At 42.7% G+C, this 23,734-nt stretch overlaps 1 protein-coding gene across 3 annotated transcripts in view; it reads left to right on the top strand.

The window, feature by feature from the left end:
* Nucleotides 1–23,734, top strand: part of CD99L2 (CD99 molecule like 2) — an 88,885-nt gene that overhangs the window by 48,325 nt on the left and 16,826 nt on the right. For all 3 annotated transcript variants that reach the window (XM_058712293.1, XM_058712292.1, XM_058712291.1), the window contains exons 2-5: nucleotides 3,015–3,074; nucleotides 20,088–20,156; nucleotides 20,285–20,368; nucleotides 22,416–22,475. In XM_058712293.1, the coding sequence (XP_058568276.1) occupies nucleotides 3,015–3,074; nucleotides 20,088–20,156; nucleotides 20,285–20,368; nucleotides 22,416–22,475 (273 nt within the window). The remainder of the gene's footprint in view (nucleotides 1–3,014; nucleotides 3,075–20,087; nucleotides 20,157–20,284; nucleotides 20,369–22,415; nucleotides 22,476–23,734) is intronic.

Genomic DNA, 23,734 nt, shown 5'->3' with positions numbered 1-23,734 from the left:
AAGCAGGCCGCTCATTAACTCTTAATACTTCAGTGTGCATTTCCTAAAAACAAAGATACCTTCTTCCCTGACCACAGTAAATCCATGAAGATGGGGAAATTGACAGTGATCCAGTATTACCACCTGGTCAACAGACCTCTTTCAAATTTCACTAAGTGTCCCAATAATGCCTCTTATGCATTCAGGATCCAGTCCAGGATCACCTGTTGGATTTAGCTGTCACAATTTCCTTGATCTCAGGGATTGCTGTTCAGTGCTGAAAGCTATTGGCTCATGTTTTGTCCATTTTATAGTGTTCACAGTGGGAGAGCTAATCTTATGCCAATTACTCCATCATAGAAAGAAGCAAAAGTCTACTCCAGAATTTTAGAAGCTAGGTTACTAAGTGTCATAATTTTTATTTTCTTGGTGGATTATATGCTTTATAAAATATTGGCCTTTTCTTATTTAGATGTTGGGGTCTTAAATTTTATCGTCATATTAATATTGCCACATCTGCTTTCTTCTTGTTAACATTTACCGGTGTATATTTCTGTTATATATATTTTGTGTGTGTGATTATGTTGTTTTATGTGTATATTTTGTCAACAGCATATAGTTATATTCCATTTATCTTTGGATAGGAGATTTACCCTCTTTATACTCATTTTTTTTTTTTTTTTTTTTTTTTTTTTTTACTGATAGGATTGTACATATTCTTGTGTTAAGGTTCATATTTTCTGTTTAACTGGTTTCTTTTTTCTGTTTGGTGACTTTCATTGGATTGATTTTTAGCTGTTGGTGTTGACCTTTTTTTTTTTTTTTTTTTTTTCCTTAAATGAGGTAGACGTTCTGTATCCTATATGTCTTCTTTTAGTGGTTACCCTTAATTCTTTTGCTATGGGAAATGGATTTTTAAAAATAAGACACGTTTTTAGAACAGTTTCAGATTTATAATGCAAAGCTTGTAAAGACACTTCTCATATGCTTCACATTCGGTTTCCCCTATTTTTAACATTTTACATTAGTGTGGTGTATTTTTCACAATTAATGAACCAATATTGATATACTATTATTAACTAAAGTCCATACTCTATTCAGATTTCCTTTGTTTTAACCTGAAGTCCCTAGTTTTGTTCCAGGATCCAATCCAGGATACCAGTGACCTTCCATCATTATATCTCCTTAGGCTCTTCAGGCTGTGTTGGGTTCTCAGATTTTGTTTTGTTTTTGATGACCTTGGTTTTGAGTGCTGGTCACATATTTTGTAGGATGCCCATCAATTGGAATTTGTCTCATGTTTTTCTCATGATTATACTCGGGTTATGGGCATTTGAGAGGAAGACCACACATGTATGGTGCTTGTCTCATCCCACGATATCAAGGGTATATACTATCAGCATGACCCATCACTGTTGATGTTAACCTTGATCTGTTGTAGTACTTCTTAGATTTCTCCACTGTAGAGTTACTCTCTCCTCCTACCTACCTTCTCATATTGTAATCCTTGGAAGGAAGTCAACACTTATGGAGTGGAGAGTTATGCTTCATCTCCTTGAACTAGAAATACCTACATAAATTAATTTGAATTCTTCTGTTTTATCCCTTTTATGTATTCATGTGTTTATATCAACATGGACAAATGGATATTTTATACTTTGTATTATAATCTAATACTACTTTATTCATTAAATTGTTCCAGCTTTAGCTGTTGGGAGCTCTTTCAGCTGGCCCTGTGCCTCATTGACATATACCCATCAATATCAATATTTTATTTTATTTATTTTTTTTTTTTCAATGTTTTTTATTTATTTTTGGGACAGAGAGACACAGAGCATGAACGGGGGAGGGGCAGAGAGAGAGGGAGACACAGAATTGGAAACAGGCTCCAGGCTCCGAGCTGTCAGCACAGAGCCCGACGCGGGGCTCGAACTCACAGACGCGAGATCGTGACCTGGCTGAAGTCGGCCGCTTAACCGACTGCGCCACCCAGGCGCCCCTCAATATCAATATTTTAAAAAATACTTCCTGGAACTATAAGATGCTTCAGACTCCTATATTTCTTGTTCCAATCCTAGAACCTGCCATTTCTCCAAGGAGATCTGTTTTTCTTTAACTGGAGAATGGTATTTAGAAACCACGATCTGGGTGCTAGGTGTGCTTATTGCTACTGGGGTGTTACTGCTTCCAGGCCCTCTCAGGTCATGGAGCAGAGGTGTATGTCTGCATACTAGCCCATGTTTATATACACACGTGTCTATAAGTATTTCTATATGTAACCATCTGTATGTATGTTAAGCTAAACATGATTCATACTGAGGTCTCCAACTCTAATCCATTATCACATAGGTCATTTTAGCCTTCTCTTATCTGTAACCTCTATCTGAAACAGTGAGAAGCCTGGCTTCTACAGTTCACCACCCATTTACTGATGTGTTCAGTTCCAGTATACATGCATGGTAGTTTGAGAATTGATAATGTATATACCCCTGTAGGAAACTACATGCCCATCAGAGGGAATGATAACTGTCAAATTCAATAGCAGGCATAATTGGGCAGATGGGTCCACCTCTGAGAACAGATTCTCTCGTTAAAAGCTTTTCCATAGAGCCTTTTAAGTTATGTATAATCAGAGCTACTAGATATGGATGCTGGGGTCAGGGGGGATGATACGCTGAGTTGACAGTGGAATGGGATGAAAGAACCTGGCACATATCGATGGAACTTTGGACTCCAGTATTCCTCATTGCAAAAGTCCTACATACCATGGAGAAGGCTTTTTGTAAGATTGTACTTCACGTTCTGTACAGTTGAGCCTTCAGCCTTCTAGTGGACTGAAGGTGGTTGTTTTTTTGTTTTTGGTGAGGGTAAGTTGTTTGTAGAAGGTTATCAACTAAATATATTTTTGGGTGGCTTCCACTGATTTCCTTTTCTTGTGTTACCTTCGTGACACTGTATCTAAAGGGAAGTAACCATTATAAGTACTATTTTGTTTTACGCAAAAATAGTTAAATCTTTTTTTTTTTAATTTATAGGATCTGGGGACTCTGATTTACGTCTGGAGGATGCATTTGAAGAAACTTCCTCAGTAAAGCGTGAGTAGTAAATCAGACTATTAAACAGCAGACAATAATGATTAGTATACACCACCCGCTCAGGAGACACACTCAAGGAAAACAGTAGGTGGCCTATATTGATCAGATAAAATATGGGTGTCATAAATTGCATTATTTAAGACAAAATCTGAATGTTTAACATCATTTGTTTCCTTTGCAAAGAATACCAAACAATGTAATAGCTGAGACAGCATTTTCTTCGGCAGCAGCCTCAGAAGACTGCCTTTCCCTAGCTCAAGAAGAGGTACTTTGAAGTGAATAAGAGATTTGTTTCTCCTCCTAGATTTTTTTATGACTTTTCTTAAAATGGCGTCTATATGTAATCTCTCAAATGCTAAGCTTTGTCATCAGTTTCTCTTTAGTTTTTTTTGAAAAAAATAAACCATTTAAAAAAATATGTGAATGTTAGAAAGTGAAGCTGAGATTTTGTGTGATCTTTCCCCATCCTGCTAACATACACTCCCATCCCAGGAGGGAGCTGCTGAAGTGAGTTTGGATCTGCTGGTCCCAAATGATTTTTTGTGCTGTTACATACATCTATACACATAGATTGTTCGGTGTTGTTGTTGGTTTTTTTTTGTTTGTTTGTTTTTTTTTGCTTTATATAACACGTGTAGAGCTTTTTAATTTAGTTACATGTGTGTTATTGCACAACCTTTTTTATTTAATATATATTGAAGACCTGAATGAATATATCTATCTGTATTAATTTCCTACAGCTGCTGTAACAAAGTACCGCAAACTGGCAGGCTTAAAAACCAGAAATGTATTCTCTAACAGTTCTGGAGGCCCAAAGTCCAAAATCAAGGTATCGGCAGGACCACACTTCCTCTGAAGGCCCTGGGGCAGAAAGCTTCCTCACGTAGCCCTGCTTGTGGTGGCTTGTAGCTGTGAGACTCCAGTCTGTGTGTCCATCTCAACAGGGCCTTCTCTTTTGTGGGGTGTCGTCTTCCCTTCTGTCTCTTACAAGGAGACTTTTTGTTGGATTTAGAACCCACCTGGATAATCCTGAATGATCTCATCTCAAGATCCTTAACTTAATTACATCTGCAAAGACTGTTTTTCCATTTAAGGTCACATTTATGGCTGCTGGGGATTAGGACTCTGCTGTATATTTTTGGGGCCACCGTTCAACCTATATCATCTATATATCTTCATCTTTATATCTGTCCTTCAGATTTAAACTTGTGTTTCGTGGAGCTGGCATTCCAGTGGTGTGGCTTTGGCCATGGCCCATGATGCCATTTCCTTACTGACAGATGATGTGATTTGTTTTTATTTTGCATAATTACAAATAGGGCTTCAGTGAACAGTCTTGTCCATATCCCTTGTGCACGAGTTCAATGGAACTACCAGGTCGAAGGGTATACGTATTTTATATTTTAATAGATTCTTCCAGAATGTTTCCAAAATGAATGTTTCATTATATATTCACTGAACACTGTTGAGTTCCTTTTCTCCCAGATCCGCACATCACCAGGACCACGTTACCTATCCAAGGCATTTTACCAATATGATGGACAAAATATCTTCTTGCTTATTAAGCATTTCTCTAATTATAGTAAGATGGAGCATCATGCCATAGATTTACTGGCCATTTGTATTTTCCTCTTTGGTGAATTGTCTGTTCCTATCTTTTCCCCATTTTCTTGCTGGTTTGCTTGTCTTTTTTATGGGTTTGTGGGCTCTCTGTATATTCTGGATGGTGAAAGGGAGGGGCTCTGGAGCCAGACTTCCTGCGTCTGAACCCTGCCTCTGCCACTTATTGTCACCGTGGGTGAGTTACCTGACTTCTCTGTGCCTCTGTTTCCTCGTCTGTTACGTGAGGTTAATAACGAGCCCTACCTACTAGGATTATTGTAAGGATTAGATGCGATGGCCCATGTGAAGCACTCAGCACAGGACTGGTATGAGGTGAGGGCTCAGTAAGTTCAGTGGAATAGAATTGAGAGCCTAGAAATAAACCATTCTGTCTATGGCCAGTTGACTTTTGACAAAGATGCCAAGATTGTTCAATGGGAGAAGAATAAGCTCTTTAATAAATGGTGCTGGGAAGACTGGATATCCACATGCAAAAGCATGAAGTTGGACCCCTGCCTCATGCCTTATACAAAAACTAACTCAAAATGGATCATAAACCTGAAACTACAAATCTCTTAGAAGTTCATTTTCATGTATGGTGTGAGGGAAGAGCTTAGGGCATTCTCGGGTCTTTCCTGAGTATGCACACAGTTCTGTCCATCCAGGTGGCCTTTTGGATTCCCAGGAAAATAAATATACTTAGTTTATTAGCAATGATGGCTTTCATGAAGTCATTTAACATCTTCCAAAATAAATATGACCAAAAATTAACAAACCCCAAATAAATATAAGTATAAAGATCCCCAGTTAGGAAATTGTTCTTTTCCTGATGGGAGACCTTTTACTATTTACATCCCTTTCTCAGTTGTGTACCTGCCAATCCGATCTCCATCACCTATGAGCCAGTGTGTCAGGGACCCATAGGACCACCAGCATGTGATGTCTTTGGTCAGATCATATCCTTCAAAGCCTTATCACTCTGCCATCCTTTTTTTTTTTTTTTCCTGTCTTAGCTTACGTCTCATGCTACTGAGGGTCAAAGAGCTAGACCTGTCCATCTCTTCTAAGCTCAATTATGTTTTCTGGTGGAGAATGTTCTCCTTTGTATATCGTACCTTTCTTACATAAAGAATCCCTGGACCTTCTAGGTCTGGCTGTTGTGAAGGACCTTCCTTCATCAGCTCAGCAGTGATTACTGAGTGCATGCTTGCTGCCAGGCACTACTCCAAATCTGCCCTCACAATGTTATTATCTCTGAAGAGACACAGTACACGAAATGATTTCAGGTATTGCTGAGCACTCTGGAACAATTATAACAGGGAGATGGGACCGGGAGGGCCCAGGGAGTTGGTAAGGGGTGGCTACTTTACATGAAGTGGTAAAGCCCCTCCCCCCCCCCCCCCCCCCCCCCGCTGGACAAGAAGTGACCTGCAAGGAGTGGGGAAACAGCTGTCAAGGCCGAGGAAGCAGGTGTAAGAGTCCTGAGGCAGAAAAGAACTGTGTTGGCTCTGAGGCTTGGAAGGTGTGTGACTAGCGTGTGGTGGACGTTGGAGAAAAGACAGAGAAGTTGGAAGGGGCTGGGTCATATGGGGTCTTTAGGGCCTGGTGACCACTTGATTCTAAGTGCAAAGGGGAAGCTCCTGGAGTCGTTTTAAAAACTGCTTTATTGAGATATAATTTACGTAAGATACAATCCATCCATTTAATTTTTTTAATGTTAATTTTTGAGAGAGACAGACAGAATGTGAGCAGGGGAGGGACAGAGACGTAGGGAGACATAGAATCTGAAACAGGCTCCAGGCTCTCAGCTGTCAGCACAGAGCCCAATGCAGGGCTCGAACTCCTGTACCGTGAGATCGTGACCTGAGCTGAAGTACAATTTTTAACCGACCACCCAAGTGCCCCATAATTCACCCATTTAAAGCGTGCAATTGAGTGACTTTTTAGTATATTCACAGGGTTGTGAAACCATCACTACAGTCCATTTTAGAACCTTTCCATCACCTCAAAAAGAAACTCTGTACCCCTTAGCTGTCACTCCCCAATCCCCTGATTATTTCCCTCCTCCAGCCCCTGACAACCACTGATCTCCTTCCTGTCTCTCTGGATTCCCCTATTCTGGATATTTCCTATAAGTGGAGTCCAATAATAATGCAGACTTTATGTTCGGCTTCTTGGCATAATATTTTTGAGGTTCATCCATGTTGCTTTCAGAATTTTGCTCCTCCCTTGCTCCCTCCCCCTTCTGCTTCCCTCTCCACCCCTTTTCCCTCCATGTGTTCCTTTTGCTGTGTGTGTAATCATCTCATGGGGAGCGTGCTTCTGCTTTTGCCCTCTAAAGCTGCTTATGATTGTCCCTATTTCCTCAGAAGGCCACGGACACCATCATTAAGCCACAGCCAGGCAAACCTGGCCGGTTTTGTTTACTATGTTGTAGCACATAGGAGAAAGACTCCCTTCTGGTAGGAGTGCCATATTGCTGGCAGCATTTGCTGAGCAGCAGAGAACATTTTCTAAGTTTGTCATTTTGAGCTTCACAGAAATAGGTGTCTTTATTTTAGGAGCTCACTGCTTTGATGAAGTTGACCTACTATTCTAATTCCTTGGTAAGCAGCTAGACTTTCTTCATCCCAATTGTGGGTGATAAATCCCATTTAAAGGTTCATGACAAGAAAATCTGTAGTTAATAGTATCTTAAAAATCCCACAAATCCAAGCTCATGTTACCCACAGGATTCACATGCATGAATGTTCTCTCAAAATGGCACCTACAGCCATTGATAAGACTATTGATAAGCTATTGATAAGACTGTGTGGTACTGGCATAGGATTGACATGATTAGATCAATCAAACAGTCTGAAAATAAACCCTTACATGTGTGGTCAGTTGATTTCTTTGTAATCTGGAAAAAAAAGTAATTTTACATGAGCTATTGGAGTCCTACGGATTTGGAACTAATATTATGTAGGTGGCAATTGCTTTTTTGAGAATTGCTCAGGTAATGGTTTCAGCATCATAATTTCTCCTTCCTACCCATACCTATCACCGTAACATAGGTATACGTCCAGAACCTTCTTCACACACGTGTGCTGTACTTCGTTTTACAGCTTAAAGTCCAGCGGAAATTCTATACCTAAAATCCTCTCTAAACTGATGATGAACTAGATTCGAAAGTACATTGACAGTAGGTTATCACGTATGGTCGCCTTACCGTAAAAACCTGTGCACTGGTGTGGTTTTCACATTGAGGTGCACGTTGGTGTACCAGCTGCCTGCCCAAGGAGTTAAGCAAGCACGGTCGTATCAAGGGAAGGACTTGCCACATTCTCAACTTCCATGTGCACTTTTCCTAAAACTGACTTGTGGTAGAATGGACGTGCAGTTGTAGTGATGATCTTCTCCCCGCCCCCATCCCTCTTTGTTCAAAATAATTCTTGAAGTGAAATTCACGTAACGTAAAATTAGCCATTTTAAAACATTCACTGTGTTGTGTAGCCATCTTGTCTGTCCAGTCCCAAAACCTTTCCATTCCCTGAAAGCGAAGTTGCTTACCCATTAAGCCGTTTTTCCTCCTCCCCCACTCCCTTTTCCCCCAGATGATCACCAATCTGCTTTCTATAGCAGTTGATTTATCTATTTTGAGTATTTCGTATAAATAGTATCATACAATATGTGACCGTTTGTCTTTCACTTAGCATAGTATATATGCCACCTTGTAGCCTATGTAACAGTGCTTCATTCTTTTTATGACCAATATCCCATCATATGGATAGACCTCGTTCACTCGTTGGTTGATGGACATTTGGCTGTTTCTGCCTTTTGGCTGCTGTGAGTAGTGCTGCTGTGAACATGCGTGTGTACGTTCTTGTTTGAGTGCCTGTTTTTAATTCTCTGGGGGCATATACCTGGGAGTGGAATTGCAAGGTCATATGGTCGTTCAGTGTTTAATGTTTTGAGGAGCCACCAGACTACTTTGCACAGTGGCTGTACCATTTTACATCCCCACCGGCAGTGTAGAAGGATTCCAGTTTCTCCACACCCTAGCCAAGTTACTTCCCTTTTTTTCCCCTGAAATTTTATACTCTTTGACTAACACCTCCCCATTCCCTCTCCCCCCGGCCCTGGGTAACCACCATTCTGGCCTCTGATTCTATGTATTTGACTACTTGAGATGCCTTGTAAAAGTGGGATTGTGCACTATTTGTCCTTCTGTGTCTGGCTTATTTTACTTACATCATGTCCTCTGGGTCCATCTGTGTTGTCGCAAATAGCAGGATTTCCTTCTTTTTAAGGCTGAATAATGTTTTACGTACATTAGCACATTTTGGTTCTCCATTCATCCATCAGTGGGCACTTGGATTGTTTATTGCAGCTATTGAGAATAATGCTGTGATGAATAAGGAAGTGTGGATCTCTCCCAGAGATCCTGATTTCACTCCTTTGGGCTATATGCCTAGAAGTAGGATTGCCACATCCAGTGGTAGTCCTATCGTTTTCATTTTTTGAGGAGCCTCCATACTGTTTTGTTCAATGCAATTTTATTGCACATGTAGGCTTGTGTATTCACCGTGAAAGGCACAGAACTGTTCGTTCCCCGCCAGTATTGTTAGGTGGAGTAAATTCAGTCTTTTATGAGACCGAAAACAGCTAATTCAGCTCAAAATTGAAATAATCACATAAGTGACTTTTCTTGAGTCACTTGTTACGCTTTGAGCAGTATAATTGCTTTAATAGCCTTTCCCATTTCTTTGCCCAGAATGTCAGAAAGTTGTGTACTGAAGGTTGAGCTTTTAATCGAGTATTTTTTCTGCTCCCTTCTATTAATTTTGTATCGCCTCATAGTCAGTTACCATAGATTACTGAGTTAGAACAATTCCAATGCATTCTCTTAGTCACCTGGGTCAGGAGTTTGGGTTCTGTGTTGCTGGGTCCTCCACTCAGTGTTTTCTACAGAGCTACAGTTGACATATCGGCTGGGGCTGGGCTCTGACGTGAGGTTTGACGTTGTGTTAGTTTTCTGTCACTGCTGTAATGGATCACCGCAAAGCTGGTTGCTTAAACAATACACCTTTATTATTTTATAATCATTGAGATCAGAAATCTGATCTGGCTGTCACTGAGCTAAAACCAGTGTGTCAGCATAGCCGTGTTCTTCTGGGGGCTATAGACAACATCGATTTCCTTGTCTTTTCCAGCTTCTTCGGGAGGCCTGCGTTCTTTAGCTCATGGTCCTTTCCCTCCATCTTCAGAGCCAATGGTGCCATGCAGCATCTGCAGATCTGTCTCTCTGGCTCTCTCCCTTTTAAAGACCCTTGTGATCGCATTGAATCCCCACAGATAATCCAGTATAGTCTTCCCATCTCTGTATTCTTAACTCAAAAACACATGTAGAACCTTTTGCCGTGGAAGGTAACGTATTCACAGGTTCTGGGAATTAGGACATTGCTGTCTTTGTTGGGGGAGCATCGTCTTTCTACCACATCTGCTCTCTGGCTCCCAAATATCCATATCCCTCCCACATGCAGGAGACATTCACTCTGTCCCACCATCTTCACAAGTTTTAACCTATTACATCATTGACCCAGATTCCAAAATCTTAATTTAATCAGCACAGATGACCAAAATCTCACCACCTAAATTCTCTACATCAGGTGTAGGTAAGTTTCTGGATATAATCCTTTCTAAGGTACGATCCTTCTCCATCTATATACCTGTGAAACTCAAGAAACCGGCTACTTGCTCCCCAGAATATAATAATAGAGATATCCCATTTACGGGAGTGAGCAAATGGAAGGCAAGAGGACTTTACCGGTCTCTAGCAATCCTCAGAGCCATCCTTCCGTTTCCATGAAAAATAGCACGTGTTTGCAGCTGAGTCGTTCTATCTGCCTGTTTCTCTGCCTGTAGAATTGTGGGAGGCTAAACGGCGTTTTTCCTTTTGTTCTCTTTCTGTCGCCTTGACTTCCAAGCTGGCAGTGTTCCTGCTGCTGTCAAATTCTCAAGAACCTTATGGACCTCCCATGTGTGTCATGGAGATCACTCCGTTGGACAAGAGGCTCCTTCACAGATCTTTCCTGGATGACCCCATCTCTATTCGTGGCTTCTGCTGAGGTGGCTGAGGGAAACCATGAGTCACACGTATAATCTCTTCAGAGAGCCTTTGTGTGACTGAATACTCTGACCTTTTGACCCTTCCAAGGCACTAACGCAAGGTTTTCCAGGCACACCATTGGCCGCCTCTTCAGAGCATGCTCTCTTGGCAGTGAATTTTAGCACTTTTTGCAATTAGGTCAGGATGGAAGTTTCCCAAATCATCAAGTGCTGGTTCCTGTCTGCTTATGAGTTCTGCCTTCAGTCTTTGTTTCCTCTCACATTTTCCTATGGACAGCAGAAAGAAACGAGGTCAAACCCTTAACACTTTTTTGGGGGAGACCCTCCTCAGCTAGCCTATCCAAGTTCATTATTTGTAAGTTCCGCTTTCTGCGCAACTACAGGATGCACAGTTCAGCCAATTTCCAATAGCATGTTCCTCAATTCCATCTGAGACTGCAGTGGCAAAGCCTTTAACAACCATGTTTCTATCAACAGTCCGTTTGTGGTGATTTAAGGACTCTCTAGCATGATAGGAGTATTTTTGACCATGTTCTTTCTGAATCCTCATTAGCTGTCACTAGTTAAGATCTGTATTTCTACTGACAGTCTGTTCATGGAACCTAGGCTTTTTCTGTGATGCCCCTCAGCATCCTTCCAGCCTTTGTCTATTACCTGATTCCCTAGCCACTTCACATGTTTAGGTATTTATTACAGCAGTACCTTAATCCTACTACCCAAGTCTATAGTTTCTTATTGCTACTGTAACGAATTACAGCAGTGTCCTGGCTTAAAACAGCACCGATTTATTCTCTTACGGTTCTGGAGTTCAGAAATGTATGATTTGGGTTTTCACTGGACAGAAATGAAAGTACTGGCAGGGCTGTGTTCCTTTGGGAGGTTCTAGGCGGAAGTCGGTTTCCTTGCCTGTGTTTGCTTCTGGAGGCCGGCCACCTGCATTCCTTGGCTAGTGGCCCTTCCTCTATCCTCACAGCCAGCAGAGTGGCATCTGCACATTTCTCCCTCACTCTCAGCCCTGCTTCCCACATCACGGTCTCCTCCCCCTGGCTCTCCTGCCTGTACCTTCCCCTTATAATTACCCGGGGCTTCCTACGCAATCCGGGATAATCTTTTCATCTCAAAGTCCTTAGCTTAACCACATCTGCACAGTCCATTTCCCCGTGTAAGGTGACCTACTCACACAGTTTTGTTGGCAGAATTCATTTCTGTGCAGCTACAGAACTAGTGGCCACTTCTTCAAGGTCAGAAAAAGGAAGAGTGTCGGCTACCTTTAATGTCAGCTCAGGGAAGGCCGAAAGCCCTCTTTCCAAGGACTTACCACCTGATTATGTCTGAATCACCCAGAATATTCTCCCCTTTGAGTAATTCATTCATATTTATTGGCATCCTAATTATATCAGCAAAATCCCTTCACCTCTGCCATATGTCATAACCCGATCTTGAGAGTGACCTGGTTGCCCCCCTCCCCTGGGCCCCTGCACTCAAGGGGCTGGGTTTATATAGGCTGTGTACACCAGGGGGCAGGAATCCTGGCAGCTGCCTTTAGGATTCCACCTACCATCTAGGACATTAGGTAAAACGGTCATTCTTTCTTTTTTAAGTTTATTTATTTATTTATTTTGAGAGAGCGCGCACACACACGAGTAGGGGAGGGGCAGAGAGAGAGGGAGAGAGAGAATCCCAAACAGGATCCGTGCTGCCAGCACAGCCCAATGCAGGGCTCGGACTCGCAAACCGTGAGGTCATGACTTGAGCCGAGATCAAGAGTCGAACGCCTAACTGACTGAGCCCCCCCCAGGCACCCCAGAACTGGCATTCCCTTTCACCTGCTATTGTGTAGTGAAGAATCTAACTCATTCTCATAACGTTTGGTGCTCCTGCCCTGGTTCACACTAAGTACCAGTTGGTTTACACGCAATTGCTTTTGCACCATGTAAAAAGTGCAAAGCACATCTGAAGATTATGAAAACAGTTATGACTGCATAGACCCCCAGGGGTTCTTGGAACACTCTTTGAGAACTGTCTGAGAGCTATTTATGTGGCATCCGTCTGTTTTACCCTAAATCAAAGATTTCTTCATCAATGCATGCTGAGCATGTATTTGTGGAGCTGGGGCGAGCAGGAAGGTCATTTTAGATGTCTTCTGTGGTGTCAAGCTCTGCCTTTACAATTTCACTCCTATAGGCAGTCCTATAAGTGAGGTCTACCTTTGGAGAGGGCGACTTCATAGCATCTTTGAAGCAGCTCTGCTTCCGAGCATTTTCCTTCTAGGCACACCACTTCGTGTGCACAGCTGTCTTGTGTTTTATATGCACCCCCAATGGAACGCTAAAATCCCACAGTGAAATGGCTACATTCTAAGCATCTGTGCTCTCCAGCCAATATGGAGAATAAGGTCGGTCTCTGGAACTGACATGAGGAAGGTAAGTGACAGAATCAAATGTATGTAGTATGAATCAACTTTTATCCAGTAAGCGTATCCAAGCACACGTACGGGCGTGCGTGCTTATGTGAAAACATTCAGAGTAGCCACCTCTGAGGGTTGATTCGAGGCCGGCTTTAGTATTTTCTTTGCGTTCTCTACAATCAGATTACTTTTATATTAAGCATACATTACAAATTTAAAAAAATTCTGTACCATTGGATTACTTTTATATTGACCATATCTAACAAATTTAAACAAATTAAAGCCATCTTTACATGAGGAAGAACTCTAGGTGTCGGAACTGGGGAAACCTTCACGACCCCATCCTTCCCTCCTGGTTTAGATGAGAAGGGCTTGTCCAAGGTCCTGCTGCAAGCTAGCAGGACTGCGGGACTGGAGCCCAGCGGCTCTGGCTTTTCCTCCAGTGCCTTTTCTCCACAGCACGCTGCCGTTACATGTGTCTGCACGGGAAGGGTGATGGCCCCAAAGGGTAGTTTAGTGTCAGGTGGTGCACCCTGGCCAAAAAAGCCCCAGAAAAGGCCACTACTGATCCACAGGTCAACCTGCCCCAAAGAAGTATTACAGTCCCTCGCCTCCAAAATGGTAAGCTTTGGCTTTATGGTGATGACTGGCCTGCGTGGCAGTGTGCCTCGCCCATGGAAGATGAGATCCAGTAATCTAGAAAGAAGATGAAAATGGGACTCTGGTCTTTAAGAGGTAAGCACGATGTGCTAACAGAAAAATAGTGACCCCAGGCCCTCTGGAAAAGTTGTATTTTATACCTTCATCTCAAAGAGACTGAGAACTGTGCTATTTGTCCTGTAAAGATATCCTCTCTGGAAGATTTTCATTGTGCCGCAAACCATTGGGATCAAGAAAGAACAAGCTTTAGTTGCCTGGAAACTTCACTCGTGTTACCACCTCATTCCAAGATGTTCTTACTGCCCTTTCCTACTTGATTTGCTCTTTAGTTGGGTTTTTTTTTTTAACATTTGTTTAGGTTTGAGAGACGGAAAGAGAGAGCACAAGTGGGGGATGGGCCGAGAGAGAGGGAGACACAGAATCTGAAGCAGGCTCCAGGTTTGTAGCTGTCAGCACAGAGCCTGACATGGGCCTCAAACTCATGAACCATGAGATCATGACCTGAGCCAAAGTCGGATGCTTCACTGAGCCACCCAGGTGCCCCCAAACTATTTTTTAACAGACTTTTTTTTTTTTTTTTTTTTTTTTTTTGAGGTAATTGTAAACCCCTGAAGATCTAAGAAATGCTGAAGGGAGATTCTGGGTATCCACTACCCAGTTTCCCCAAAGGTGACACCCTGCAAAACTATAGTATAATATCATAAGCAGGGTATTGATATGGACACAAAGCCTAGTGTGTGTGTTTTCATTACTGTGCGGTTTTGCCCCCTGGGTGGGTGAGTGTGTCCACCACGATAGTCCACAGGGAGCTGTTACATCACCATAAAGACCCCTCCTGCCGCCCTTTTATGAACACTGACCATTATCTCCTCCCCCCGCCCCTGCACCTTTCTAGTCCCCACCCCCTAACCCGTTGTCCATCTGTAGAATCTGGTAATTTAGAAAATGTTACGTAAATGGAATCACGTAGTATGTAATGTTTGGGAATTGCTTCTTTTTTTTTTTTTCACTCAGAATTCCTTTGAGATCCATCCAAGTTATTACAAGTATCAGTAGTTTGTTGCTTTTTCCTTGCTGAATAGCATCCCATGATGTAGATGTACCACAGTTTGTTTATGAAGGTCATCTGGGTTGTTTCCAGTTTTCGGCAGTAAACATTTATATATAGGTTTTTACATGAGTGTGAGTTTTCCCTTCTCTGGGGTAAATGCCCAGGAGTGTAATTGCCGGGTCTATATGATAGTTGTAGGTTTAGTTTTTAAAGAATGTCGCCAACTGGGTTTCCAGAGTGGTTGTACCACGTGACATTCCCACCGGCAGTGTGTGAGTGACCCAGCTTCTCCGTGTCCTTGTCAGTCAGTACTTGGTGTTACCACTAGATCCTAGTCATTCTGATAGGTATGTTGGTGGCCTCTCATTGTGATTTTAACTTGAATATCTTTTGCTCATTTCTAGTTGGATTGTCTGTGTTTTACTTTTGGATTTTAGGAGCTCTTCATAGATTGTAGACACAGTCTTTAGTCATATATGTGTTTTGCAAGTATTTTCTCTTAACCTGTAGCTTGTCTTTTCAGCTTATTAACAGGGTCTTTTGCGAAAGGAAATGTTTTAATTTTGATGTAGTCTGGTTTATCTTTTTTTTTTCTTTTGTGCAGCATGGTTTTGTTAGCAAGTCTCTGCACTCTTCACCAAGCCCTCAGTCCCAAAGATTTTCCTCTGTTTTCTTTTCTTTTTTTAAACATTTTTAAAAATGTTTCTTGGGGCGCCTGGGTGGCGCAGTCAGTTAAGCGTCCGACTTCAGCCAGGTCACGATCTCGCGGTCCGTGAGTTCGAGCCCCGCGTCAGGCTCTGGGCTGATGGCTCGGAGCCTGGAGCCTGTTTCCGATTCTGTGTCTCCCTCTCTCTCTGCCCCTCCCCCGTTCATGCTCTGTCTCTCTCTGTCCCAAAAATAAATAAAAAATGTTAAAAAAAAAAAAATGTTTCTTTACTTTTGAGAGAGAGAGAGAGAGAGAGAGAGAGAGCCAGCAGGGGAGGGGCAGAGAGAGAGGGAGACACAGACTCCAAGCTCTGAGCTGTCAGCTCAGAGCCCAATGTGGGGCTTGAAGCCACAAACTGTGAGATCATGACCTGAGCCAAAGTCAGATGCTCAACCGACTGAGCCACCCAGGCGCCCCTAACCATTTTTAAATGTACAGATCATTGGCACTGAGTACATTCCCCATGTTGTGCAACGATTACCACTACTATTCATTTCCAGAATTTTCTCATCATTCCACACAGAAGCTCTTTACCCATCAAACAGTAACTCCCCATTTTTCTCTACTCTTACCCCTAGTAATCTCTAGCGTCCTTTCTGTCTCTAAGAATTTGCCCATTCTGAATGCCTCATGTAAGTAGAATCCTACAATATTTGTCCTTTCGTGTCTGGCTTCTTTCACAGAGCATAACGTGTGCAAAGTTTGTCCATGTTGTAGCCTGTGCCAGAATTCTATTCCTTCGTGTGGCTGGGTGATACTTCATTGGATGCGGACCCCATTTTGTTTGTTCACGTGTTGATGGACATGTGGGTGATTGCTGCCTTGTGGCGATTGTGCAGAGTGCTGCCATGGGCATTGGTATGCAAGTATCTGGGTCCCTGCTTTCAGTGCTTTGGAATGTATACCTACTCGCGGACTTACAGGACCGTGTGCTAATTCCGTGTTTAACCTCGAGGAACTGCCATGCTTTTTCACAACAGCTGCAGCATCTTCCATCCCCTGTACCAGTGCGCCAGGTGCTGGTTTCTTCACATCCTCTCCGACACTTGTTAGTGCATTTTCTTTTCAGAACGGCCTTTAATGATCATGAGGTGGCAGCTCCTCGTGGATTTGATTTGCATTTCCCTTAACAACTAGTGATGCCGAGCATCCGGTCATGTGCTTATTGGCTGTACTTGTATATCTTCTTTGAAGATCTGTTTAAGTCCTTTGCCCAGTTTTTTTTTTAATAATTTTTTAAGTTTGTTTATTTTGAAAGAGGAGAATGAGAGTGAGTGAGCGAGCAACAAGCGTGGAAGAAGCAGAGAGAGAGAAAGAGAGAACCCCAAGTAGGCTCTGCACTAATTGTTAGTGCAGAGCCCGACTCAGGGCTCCAACTCAAACCGTGAGATCATGACCTGAGCCGAAGTCAGACACTCAACCGACAGCCACCCAGGCGCCCCGATGCAGAAAAGTTTTAATTTGATGAAGGCCAATTAATCTTCTTTATTTTGTTCCCTGGGCTTTTGGCATCACATCTGAGAAATCCTCACCAAATCCAGGATCATGAAGATTTTCTGCTACTTTTTTTTTTCTAAGAGTTTTATAGTTTGAGGTCTTTGATTCATTTGAATTCGTTTTTATATATGGTGTCAGGTACGGGTTGAACTTCATTCCTTGGCGTGTTATGACCAGTTTCTTGGTGCTCTTGTCCAGAATATACATATTGGCCGCATATCTAAGTGTTTATTTCTGGACTCTGTTCTATTCCATTGACCCAGGTGTCTGTTCTTATGCCAGTACCACACTGTTTCGATTACTGTACCTCTGTACTAAGTTTTGAAGAAGAAATCTTCCAACCGTGTTCTTCTTTTTCAAGATTGTTTTGGCTATTTGGGGCCTCTTGAGATATTCCACATGAATTTTAGAATGGGTTTTTCTAGGGTACCTGGGTGGCTCAGTCGGTGAAGAGTCCGACTTCGGCTCAGGTCATGATCTCACGGTTCGTGAGTTCAAAACCCCGCATCGGGGTCTGTGCTGACAGCTCAGAGCCTGGAGCCTGCTTCAGATTCTGTGTCTCCCTGTCTCTCTGTCCCTCTCTTGCTCACACTTTCTTTCTCTCTCTCTCTCTCTCTCTCTCTCTCTCTCTCTCTCTCAAAAGTAAATAAGCATTAACAAAATTAACAAAAGAATGGGTTTTTCTGTTTCAGAAAACAAAGTGTCTTTAGGATTTGGGTAGGGATTGCCTTGAATCTAGATCGCTTTAGGTAGTATTGTCATCTTAATGATGTTTGTCTTCCAGTACTTGAACGTGCAGGACTGGGTTGAGTTGTGGTGGTTTGTGGGTTTTGAGAAATTGGTCCATTTCTTCTCAGTTGTCAAATATATGAGCGTAAGTTCATTACATTTTATTCTCTTCTAATGGCTACAGACTCTGTAAGGAAACACCTGGTTTCATTCATTATAATGGTATTTTGTCCTTTCTCCTTTATATTTGTTAGTAAGGCTAGAGGTACGCCAATTTTATTGACCTTTTAGAGAAGCGGCTTCATTGATCTGTATTTTCTATTTTCGATTTTGTTGATTTCTGCTCTTACTTCCTTCTGTCTGCTTGCTTTGGGTTTGTTTCCCTACAATCTAGCATTTCATTTTCTAGCATCTGGAGTTAAGAACTTAGATTATTGATCTGAGGCCTTTCTTCATCTCTAAGCATTTAATGCTAGAAACTGCCCTTATCACTGCTTTAGCTGCATCCTGCATGTTTCGGTGGTGGTGTTTTTCACACAGTTGTATTTAAAATTTTTTTTCTTTGACGCTTTCTCTCTGATCCTGGTTTTATTTGGAAGTGTGTTGTTTATTTCTAAATGCCTAGGGATCTTCTTGTTTTCTTATGGTGTTTTTGTTTCTAGTTTGATTCCATTATGGTCAGAGACCCCACTCTGTATAATTTCAGTGCTTTGAAGTTTATTGAGCTTGGTTTTCTGGTCCAGGATGTAATCTCTGCTGGTGAATGTTCCATGTGTGCTTAAAAAATTCCTTATCCTGCTGCGACTGAGTGGAGCGGATATTTACTTGATTGTGTGGTTCGGTTCTCTGTCGTTGCTGATTTTTATCCTAGTAGTTCTGTCAGTTGCTGATGGTGGAAGTCCCAACTCTAATTGTGGTTTGTTTGTTTTTTTTTCCTTTTAGCTCTATCAGTTTTATCTCTGTGTGTTTTTATGCTGTTTTTTGGTGCATACAAGTTTAGGATTGTTCTGTGTTCTTGGTGGATTGACCCTCCATCATGATGTGATGTCTCCCTTTATACCTAGTGAGAAATGTCAGGTCATGTCCTACTGTGTTTTTACACTCTTTCCAGAAGATTCAGACTTACATTTCTTTGATCCACAGGCCTTAAGGCCCTATCTAGAAAAGACAGGTAATGCATTGTAAATTACCTGGGCAGTTTGAGGGTTACACCACCACCACCATCACCACCACCACCACCATCATCATCATCATCTAGAGAGAGAGAGAGAGAGAGCATGAGCGCATGCACACCTGAGTGGGGGGAGACAGAGAGAGAGAGGGAGAGGGAGGGTGCATCTTAAGCAGGCTGCATGCCCAGGACAGAGCCCAATGCAGGACTCCATCTCACGACCCATAAGACCATGATCTGAGCAGAAATCAAGAGTCAGACCCTCAACCAGCTGAGCCACCCAGGCACCCGAGGATTACATTTTTGATCTGTAAAACTCACTGAGATTTTTTTCCTCACAAATATTGCTGTTTCTTTTCTGAGTGCTTGCCATATATAGTACTGTCTTTGCGTTTCTTCTCCCTTAAATTTCCTTCCCCTCTGCCACCTACAGTTGTAGAACAGTTTATGGAACATTCTGTAAGCTCAAGAAAAGAAACTATTAGAAAACTCATGCATGTCATGCCATGTAATAGATGTGAAAGAAGTCCATATTTTTAGAGGAATCCGGGTGAGCTGAAAAAGCTAATAGTTACAGTAGTAACAACCATGCTTCTGTAAAATATTTTGTTGGTGTTATACTACTTTCAATTGATAATAGATACCCCCATACCCACCTGGGAACATAGCCTCAGTCCATCCCTGGGCAGTATGATTTATGATTCTGGTGCCAGGTTGATAGTGGTGGAAACCAGAGCCTGAAGCCTCCAAGGGTCATGCACAAGCTCTTGAACTCCCTGGACCCACGGGGTCCCATCCAGCAGATCTAGGCTGAATACTTAGCTCCATGAATCCCCGGATCCTATCTGGGAGCATGTCTGCCTTACCACCAATCCTCTGAAGAGAAGTGAACAGAACTCCTCTCATTTAAACCTTCTACATTTCTTTGCCTTTCTCCAAGGGATTGTCAGAAGCCTTAGAGGGGCCTCAAGGACTGAGACAATGGTACATACTCATGATGTGACATACCTGAGCCAAGAAGTGGCTGCTGTATTTTGTTACTAAATGTGCTTTCCTTGCTGCCCTCCCTCCCATTTTAGAGAGATGGGACCATGGTACCACTACAACCAAGAGACCAGTAGCAACCAGAGCTCCAGCCAAGCCTGCAGGTAATATGGCTATTCTGAGGAGGGCAGGAAAGAAGAACACTGTGGAACTCTCTTTGGGCCAATGTCCACGGAGCTACCTGCAGCTTAACCTGTTGACTTTCTCTTTTATGTTTTGGGGCCCACTGCAGATAATGATTTTAACTTGGCTGATGCCTTGGATGATCGAAATGATCGAGACGATGGCCGCAAGAAACCAAGCGCAGGAACAGGAGGTAAGTCACAGAAGGTTGGAAGCGCCAGCCAGCACTGCGGCTCTCTGGCCAGGTTGTTTCTCACGAAACTACAACAGCCTGCAGAGTCACCCAGGCATGGCAGGCCTGGGGGTACTTCAAGGCCCAGGAGAACCCTAAACCGTAGTTATCGAACTTTTTGGTCTCAGGACTCCCCAAACCATTGAGGATTTCAAGGGCTTTTGTTTATGTAGGTCGCATCTAACAATATTGTCTTTGAACTAAAATTTAAAAAAATATATGTAAGCATGTATTCATTAAAAATGAACAGCAAACCCATACATGTTAACAAAAATAGCATGTTTTTGTAAGACATAACGGGCAACCCAAAACCAAAATTGAGTGAGAAGAGTGGCATCATTGTACATGTTTTGCAAATTTCTGTAATGTCTAACCAGAAAAGCTAGACCCTCTCTGCTTCTGGATTCAGTTGTAATGTGTTGTGATGGCTGAGGTGTATGAAGGAAATCTGGCTTCGTATAGATATGTAGTCAAAAAAGGGGGGCGCCTGGGTGGCGCAGTCGGTTAAGCGTCCGACTTCAGCCAGGTCACGATCTCGCGGTCCGTGAGTTCGAGCCCCGCGTCGGGCTCTGGGCCGATGGCTCAGAGCCTGGAGCCTGCTTCCGATTCTGTGTCTCCCTCTCTCTCTGCCCCTCCCCCGTTCATGCTCTGTCTCTCTCTGTCCCAAAAATAAATAAAAAACGTTGAAAAAAAAATTAAAAAAAAAAAAAAAAAGGAGGAATATTTTCATAGACTTTTCTGATCAACATAGATCTTTTTCTTTAGTAACACACCCAAACTCGACCAGTGGCCGTTTGTTACCATTTAACTACAGTGTGGGACGTGACCATACCAATGAACTTTTCATACGTGATTCCTCACAACCCCACAGGACTCTCTTGCACTTTCAGTGGAGCCTCTCCTCATTTGTGGTTTTGCATATTATGTATGCATTGGTCATTTGGAAATACTGGTGTCCTGGTCTTGTGAACTTCCAGATAATGCCCATGTTTCAATACGCGGTACCCCAAATTCACATTTGCTAATATCACCCCCATCTCCTTAGATAAAGTCTTTAAGTACTGGGAAGCTGCTGAGATCAGAGAGGTGGATGTAGATTTTTCAAAATTACACGTTTTGTTTGAAATCTTCCCATTGGCAACAGATACGGCCAGTGGTGTTCTTCATAGTGACCACCCCATTTTATTCATTTGCAAGGAAGCATGTGCCAAATAGTCAAGCCACCATAACCATAGTTTGATCATCATTCATTCTTCCTAGGCAAAGTGGTCTTTCAGAGCACAAGGCAGATAATACAGCTCGGAACTGAAACACTCAAGTGCTCTCCAGAGTAACTACAGTTGAATAAAAAAAGCATTAGTTTTCTATTGCTGCTGACAAATTACCACAAGTTCAGTGAGTTAACACAGCACCTGTTTATTAACTCAGTTTCCTTTTCATGAGTGGGGAGTTGAGGAACCGCCAAGCTGAGTTTTCTGTTCAGGGCCTCATATAGCTGCAATCATGGTGTCCACCAGGTCCGGTCTCCTCTGCGATCGGGTCCTCCTCCAAGTTCATGGGGTTGTTGGCAGAGTACGTTTCCTTGCAGTTGTAGAACTAATGGCTGCTTGCTTTTTCAAGACCAGCAGGAGATAGAGACCAGGGAGAGCCCAGAGAGGAAGACTAGCTCTGTTGTTTCTAGTGGCTTCACCCTGGTTTAAAGGGCTTTACCTGATGGGGTCTGGCCCACCAAGGATAATTTCCCTTTTAATTCATGCAAAGCCAAACTGATTTGGGATCTTAATTCCATCTGCAAAATCTTTTCATGCTTAAAGTGATGGGATGTTAAGCAAGGTGTGTACTCCAGCGGGAGGGAATCAGGGGCCATTTGAGAGTTTTCCCTACCATATTCATCAAGGGTATTCTTAACTGGACGTCCTTTTCTGGGGATGTTGGGCAACATTAACATAAGGTTTTTGTCCCTGAAAAAGGTGTTTTGGAATTGAAATGTGTGTTTTGTTTTCTCCAGGTTTTTCAGACAAGGATCTTGAAGACATATTAGGTGGTGGGGAATACAAACCTGACAAAGGTAAAGTTAGGAGTGCTGGTCCGTCTAAATACCTTACTCTTGTTACAAACGTGATTACATGGCGACCAGGTTGATTGAGCCGTCCTGACGCAGCCTTTGTGATGGGAGAGGTAGTTGCCAGACATCCTGCTGACAACTTGCGGCTCACTTGGAACAATGTGGGCTGTGCTGCTCAAAGCCGGGATTTATAAGCCAATTTGGAAAAGCCACGTTGTTCCCCTTGATGTCCCTAAGCCAAGGTGCCGCATGGGTTAGGATCTCCATACCGAGTCAGAGCCTCTTGCCCAGGCAGCGCCAGGTACGGGTCAGGGGACTCACTGGGAACAATTCCCACCTCCAGCCTGGGGATCTTGTCACCCTTGGGATGCAAAGAGCAAAGCTCATCACGACCAGCATTTTTTAGGAGACCCATAGCAAGTCCGGCATCTTTTAAAATACTTTTTAGTTTAAGATACTTTAAAACTCATGGGAAGTTATAAAAATCGTTCAGGAGAATTTCTGTGTACTCTTCACCCGGCTTCCTCTGATGATGACAGCTCACATAACCATAGTATGTTGTCAAATTGATACAGGCTGTTACTAAGTCACATATAGGCCTGATTGACATTGCATCAGCAAGTGCGTGTACTCATGTGTGTGTGTGCGTGCATGCGGACACACGTGGGTCTATGAAATTTTGTCATGTGTGTGAATTTCAGTAACCATGACCGATCGGGATGCAGAAAACAGAACGACAAGGAGACTCCCTCGTGCCAACCCTTTCTAGTCACGCCCTCCCCCCAAACCACCAAAGATTTAAACCTTTTATCTTAAATACACATCAAGAACTGATCATACCATGGAGACCATCAGCCAGATTCAATGTGACAAAATATGTTATGGTTGGAATTTGTGATTGTTACTTGCGGTTGTAGCCTGTTGTGACGGTAAGTTGTGGTTGTGACTTACTGTGGTTATACGTGCACGAGTTAGGTGTGTATCTGCTGGTAACCCTGCTACACTCCCCGCAGTCCTGGCTGTGGCGTCAGCATGAGCTCCCTTCTTGTGGGGACCGTGTGCCTTTCATATGGAACCGTGTTCTCTTCTGATTAAAGGATACTGTGGTCACATCTGTCCTTCAAAACCCCTTTCCAGACAATGTCATCTTGAGTAAAAAGTTCTAAAAGCCTTTAAATGAAACTCACAGGTGTCAGAAGAACATGGAACGTTTAAAGGGCAAACCCAGCAAATTGGCCAATTACTCCTGGGTGACAAATGGT

Source organism: Neofelis nebulosa, chromosome X (genome assembly GCF_028018385.1).
Source record: "Neofelis nebulosa isolate mNeoNeb1 chromosome X, mNeoNeb1.pri, whole genome shotgun sequence".
In the NCBI taxonomy this organism is placed as follows: Eukaryota; Metazoa; Chordata; class Mammalia; order Carnivora; family Felidae; genus Neofelis; species Neofelis nebulosa.
The sequence above is the reverse complement of the archived record's forward strand: the minus strand, read 5'-3'. Positions and strand labels throughout refer to the sequence as shown.